The sequence below is a fragment of the Triticum dicoccoides genome, chromosome 6B (assembly GCF_002162155.2).
Source record: "Triticum dicoccoides isolate Atlit2015 ecotype Zavitan chromosome 6B, WEW_v2.0, whole genome shotgun sequence".
Lineage (NCBI taxonomy): Eukaryota > Viridiplantae > Streptophyta > Magnoliopsida > Poales > Poaceae > Triticum > Triticum dicoccoides.
Window position 1 is genome coordinate 610399399 of NC_041391.1, and position 5891 is coordinate 610405289.

Genomic DNA, 5891 nt, shown 5'->3' on the forward strand with positions numbered 1-5891 from the left:
TCCTCGGGGGGCAGTCGACCCACGGCTGTGGCGGGGAGGCGATGTCGGGGAGGCTCTGGAGGGGGTGCGAAGGCAGGGAGGGGGCGGCGACGGGGCGGGGAGGGGGCGGAACGAGGCGGGGAGGGGGCAGCGACGGCGCGAGGAGGGAATGGTGGCGATGGCACGGGAAGGGTGCGGCAGCGACGACGTTGGGTGGCACGAGGGAGGAAGAAAGAGGAGAGGAGACAGAGAGAGAGGGCGACCGCGGGGGCATGGACGTTAAGTCAATTTTGAAGCTTTGCCGTCCGCCCCACCTTTGTCGTCTGCTAGCGAACAACAAAGAAAGATTTGTCGTCTGCTAGCAGACGACAAAGAGGGGCCCCGTTAGGGGTTGACAGCCAGTGGGCAAAACCCCCTCTTTGCCGTTTGCTAGCTGGCGACAAATCTTTCTTTGCCGTCCGCTAGCAGACGGCAAAGAGATGGCTTATGGCAAAGCCAGCCTTTGTCATCCACTACCTCCGTCCGCTTTATGCTGGCTTATGGCAAAGCCTACCTTTGTCGCTAGCTAGCGGACGACAAAGAGTGGGCGGACGGCAAATCTGCTAATTCCAGTAGTGAAAGTTTCTATTGGAGAGTCAAGAAGAAAACGTGTGCCAACCCCTATGCATAAGTTCACAAGGTCACAGAACCCGTAAGTTGATCACCAAAACATACGTCAAGTGGATCACGTGAATATCCCATTGTCACCACAAATAAGCACATGCAACATCAAGTGTTCTCAAATCCTAAAAGACTCAATCCGATAAGACAACTTCAAAGGGAAAACTCAATCCATTAAAAGAAGATAGAGGGGGAGAAACATCGTAAGATCCCACTATAATAGCAAAGCTCACGGTACACATAGCTACTGGTACATAACCTTAGCCCCGGGGGTGAACTACTCCCTCCTCGTCATGGAGAGTGCCGGGATGATGAAGATGGCCACCGGTCATGGATCCCCCCTCCGGCAGGGTGCCGGAACAGGGTCCCGATTGGTTTTTAGTGGCTACAGAGGCTTGCGGCGGCGGAACTCCCGATCTAGGTTATGTTCTGGAAGTTTGGGGATATATAAGAGGTGTTGGCGTCTGCAATTCAAATTTGACTTGCTTCCAGCTGAATCGGCGAAAATTTGTCTTCTTCATGAGATGTGGATAAAAGATTTTGACACCCAACCATTTGGTAAATTGTACATTAAATATGTCCTAATATTTTAGGAAGTTTATTTTGTCCAAATTGGCAACAAATATTTGGTAGGTTCTTCACAAAAAACCTCATTTTGGGCACTCAAAAAATGGAAAATGACTTCTTTGTGAAAAGAAAATGAAAACTCCCTTTGGCAACATTGTTTGTCATTAGAAGATGCAAACTTGTGAAAAATATGATATCATTTGAACAAAACTATGACAAGAATGTTGCCATAACTATAAGTTACCAAAGGTGCTCGTGTGGGCCGTGTGTGTAACCAACGCGGGGAGACTTTGTTAATTGAGAATTTAGCATCACTATCATGTAAACCAATTTAACGAAACTTGTGCTTTGATGCACGGCGCTCCACATAAAAGTTGATGCGCGCGTGCGAGCAAACTATAAGTTGACATATTTCTGATAGCTGCTTCACAAAATCCCCCTATTTTCAGCACTTAGAAACTATTTTAAAGCGCAGATGTTCTGAACCAACCGGGATTCTTCTCACGGATCATCCCAGTATGGCTGATCTGAGCCATCCACACACAACAGATCCAACGGCAAGCACTCACCTCTCAGCAACCCGACCCAAACCCTAGTAGCCCGTGGCGAGTCTCCTCGCTTGATCCCCTTTGTCCTTCCACGCGCCGTCACCTCTCTCCCTTCCTCTTCCCAATCCAGATCGAAGACGGCGGCTCCTGCCGACGTGCTCCCACCGCATCGCTCTCCCGCCATCCACCCCACCACATCGTCTCCCACCGTCCACCCACACCGGCCGTACGGGCTGGGATCGTGAGGCTATCCATTGTCCCGTCACTAAGTACGAGAAGAAGATGGACATGGTCGCCAAGCGCCCGCCGGGGACGAAGGTGAGGAATACCAGGACGTCAACTGCTCTGATCCGGCGAGCAACCCTGCAATCCGACGACGCCGATGGGATTCCTGGTGACCTCCGCCATCTTCTTCCTCGCCGGCTTCATCGCCTGCCTCTTCTCGCTCCTCTGCTGCAACCGCGGCGCCTCCACCAACATGTACATCACCCCCTCTCCCCACCCTCCACTGATCCTGCCTCCTCTTCCTACCTTCCCATCCACTCGGGACGTCTCGCTGCCGGTCCCGCCCCTGGATGGCTCCGGGGGCTTAGGATCTGGAGGTGCGGGATTCGTCCGTCCCTTCCCGCCGGATCACGGCGCGACAACGGGAGGGAGCTCTATCTAGGGTTAGGCTGAGCCGTCGGGTCTGGTAGAGCTTGCCCTCCTGAGATTCGCGGGCTGGCGGATGTCTGTTCGGCGTCGCCTGATCTCCCGGTCGGGATCTTGCTAGAGTAGCTAGATTGTTGGGGCGATGTTGCGGGGTGTGGGTTATGTATGCTCCATGGAAGGCGCAGCTCTGTGCTAAAAATCCAGTCCAGTCCCTTCGATTCATTGCCGCTAGTTGCTTCCGCAAGACGAATTCAGGGCATAGGCTTGGTTCCTTGATGCACAATTGGGGGAAACAAGCAGGTTTTGAAATGTTTTGTTGTTTCCGCACATACCGCCAGTTCTCGCTCAAGTTAGTGTTGGTTAGCTACATCTAAATTGGCACCAACTGAGTAGACAGGTTACATATCAACGTTTGCTCATGGTTTGTCCTATGTGTAGATGTATTCTTCATTTTTATGTCCAGTATCGCTCAAAGAAAATTTGTGTATGCCTGGAAAACCTTGAACTATGTTACTTTTTTGGATGGCTCTACTTTTGCACTAGTTTATATGCATCCAATTATTTTGTATAACCTATAAATTAACGTTCTTCACTCTTGTTATGCAGATTCCGTTTGACTCTGGTGATTACTGCTACAGATTGTTGTTGGATGATGTAATTTCTTATCCACTTTACCCATGCTCATATTTGGTTTCTCCTTTCTTCATATACTTAATAGTTAGATAGCCCCAATAACTATTGACGTCCTGCTCATATCATTAAAAAACTGCTCGTACCTGAAAGGTTTATAAGTTACCGAATTTCTGTAGTTCCGTAGTTAGGAAGTTCTAGTACAAATCATGCTATCACGCACAAGTTACACATCAGTAGAGCCTAGATGATCGTATCTTTGCAAAATGTATTGATGTGATAGCCCAACATCACTGGAGTTAGCCGTTAGCCGTTGTTGAGTTTCATGAACTTGATATGAACAAATTTGATTAAGCAATCCTGATGCTTATTCATTTAACCTGATGGTCTTATATTGTTATATGTCGCACGCGCCAAATGCGTCCAGAGTCTTCTTTCCTCTAGCAGCCACTGATCTACAGCTAGGCAGTGAAGTTAAACTAAAATGATAGGATGCACAAGTTTATAAGTCAGGTTTGTTCAGTTTAGGTCTTTTGCATGAGGCATGGCATGCATATTTTATTAATCTCCAGTAATAGTATAGGATAATATCAAATACATTCATTCATGCGACATTCTTCAAGGATAAAACTAGCTTGTTTGCAACATAAAGCTGATTGTGGTGCTGAATGATGTTTGTTTCACATCTTTTGGCTTCATTGATGAATGTTTCATTCTCATCTTCGAGCAGAGTTCGGTCCGAGCCAAGTTTACCTATACTTGGTTAGCTCGGGCGGCTCGCTAGCCCAGCCGCAGTTGTTTTTGCCCATGTGTGTTGTTGCTTTAGTAGCATCCTCTGCTTTATTTTACATAGCAACAGAGCACCACTCTTACTCTGCACGTCTCTCCAGATTCTGCTACAATTACAAATTTACAATGCATACATGCATGAGCAGTGCATGTGTTGGCTATCCATGAGATCAATAGTTTGAACAAATGAGCCGTAGGGTCTTGTTGGAGCTCATTGATGCATCATAACTCATTTGGAGAGCTACCTACTCATTTGGATGCAATATCATGCTTGCTCTTTTGAAATCAATAATGATGCTTTGAATGTTAGTTCTATTGCCATTGTAGATTAGCTTCTACCCCTCAAATGCTATTGACAAGTTGCATCCCTTGACTCTATAGATCAGTGGAATTATCATGAGTAGTATACAACCTGAGATGTTCGATTGTCTACAAACTGCACCTCGAAATTGATATGTTCCAGGCTGTGTCTTTGATTGTAAATGTTTCTTCACTATAAACTCTTCTATCTGTGATAAGTGCAACTAGAACAATTTGTCCCATCTAAAATTCCGTAATCTCTATTAGCTGAAACTTGAGCATTATAAAGTTTCATTTCTAATTTCAGTTTGTTGATAAGCCATCCTCCTCCTATTTCTAGATTTATTGTGCATAACAACGCTTCATGAAAATAAACTACATGCGATATACTCAAATAGCACTTGGGTCTCAGACTATTTTATGGTGTTGTGGATATACTTTTTGATTTACAGTTGCTGATCTGCATTCTGGTGTCATATTATGGTCCAATATATTTCGTTTTGACTCTTTCTTTGTTCCCAGGAAAGTGGTGAGGAGATGTTGATGATGCCTACTTGCTTGGCTGCTACGGTGATGCATGCACCGACGAAGCAAGCACACATGCAAGGCTGGCCCCATGTATCTTCCTTGGCTGCGAACATCATCTATAGGTATGACAAATGTCCCACTTCTCTGTCGTTTTGCTCCTCTTCTCCTTGCATCCGAGAAAATTGGTGCTTAATATGCTATTGATATACAGTGTCTGTTCGTTAACACCAATTCTAAACTGTTGCTTTGATTTTTCCTGTTACTTAGGATAGCTGCAGTATGACTAGGACAAGCTACAAGCTCCCAGAGCGTCTGATCCAGGGTGCGTTAGGGCCAACCTATTACAAAAGATGGCCATGCTCATGAGCCCCTCTGGATCAAATAGGTATTCCTTTCTGCCTCTCTTTGGATTCACTCATATTTTGCCTCATGGATTGATGGATTTGTCCTATGGTACTATAATCTTCGAATGGCAAACAATGTTGCCTATGGAAATTTTTCATTTTCTTTTGATGAAAAATTCATTTTCCATTTTTCGAGTGCCCAAAATGAGTTTTTTTGTGAAGGACCTACCATATATTTGTTGCAAAATTGGACCAAATTATTTTTCTAAAATATTAGGCCATGTTTAATGTACAATTGACCAAATGGTTGGGTGTCAAAAGCTTTAATCCATCTCTCACGAAAAAGACAAATTTCCACCAATCCAATTGGAAGCGGGTCATATTTGAACTACAGCTGCCTTATAGTTTGCTCTTTATTTGTTTCTAAAAATCATTTATAGGTACATAAGTATCTATTTAATCATATGAACACTAAAAGTTTTCCAAGATTCAACAACTAGCTAGGAATGGTCTTGCCCGTATATTTGACCGCATTTTCAAATGGGCGTGAAAAATTCAAAAACAAATCAAAAAATTGGAAAACCTTCACATTGTGTCATTATATGTGACCAAGTTACCAGGAAAAATAATAAACTTGTAATACATCAATTCCTTAAAATAATGCTCAAAAATTAGCTATCATGTGTGAAGATTCATGGCTTTTGAGCCAAATGATCGATCTTATGGCCATATTCATGGCATAGTTTGTTCAGATGATCTAATATTGTGCACAAGCGTGCATCTTGGAATGGCAAACAATGTTGCCTAAGGAATTTTTCATTTTCTTTGGACAAAAATTTCATTTCCATCTTTCGAGTGCCCAAAATGGGTTTTTGTGAAGGACCTACCATATATT

General features: G+C 44.5%; 1 protein-coding gene across 2 annotated transcripts; it reads left to right on the top strand.

The window, feature by feature from the left end:
- Nucleotides 1-1787: 1787 nt before the first annotated feature.
- On the top strand, nt 1788-5159 carry LOC119324406. Of its 2 annotated transcripts, none has more exons than XM_037598192.1 (4): nt 1788-2234; nt 3012-3059; nt 4647-4774; nt 4925-5159. In XM_037598192.1, exons 1-4 carry the CDS (start codon nt 2037-2039, stop codon nt 5016-5018), a joined length of 468 nt encoding a protein of 155 aa, XP_037454089.1. In that variant the 5' UTR covers nt 1788-2036; the 3' UTR covers nt 5019-5159. The 2 variants fall into 2 exon arrangements, with proteins under 2 accessions (XP_037454089.1, XP_037454091.1); XM_037598194.1 differs by having other exon boundaries at nt 1789-2234; nt 4920-5159.
- The last annotated feature ends 732 nt before the right edge of the window (nt 5160-5891 follow it).

What these genes read in the sequence shown, in the direction of transcription:
- LOC119324406 (XM_037598192.1), top strand. Translation starts at nt 2,037, where the DNA reads ATGGACATGGTCGCCAAGCGCCCGCCGGGGACGAAGGTGAGGAATACC. An exon ending in CGCGGCGCCTCCACCAACAT is followed by an intron (nt 2,235 to 3,011) that starts GTACATCACCCC and finishes CTTGTTATGCAG; the next exon opens with ATTCCGTTTGACTCTGGTGA. An exon ending in GCTGCGAACATCATCTATAG is followed by an intron (nt 4,775 to 4,924) that starts GTATGACAAATG and finishes TACTTAGGATAG; the next exon opens with CTGCAGTATGACTAGGACAA.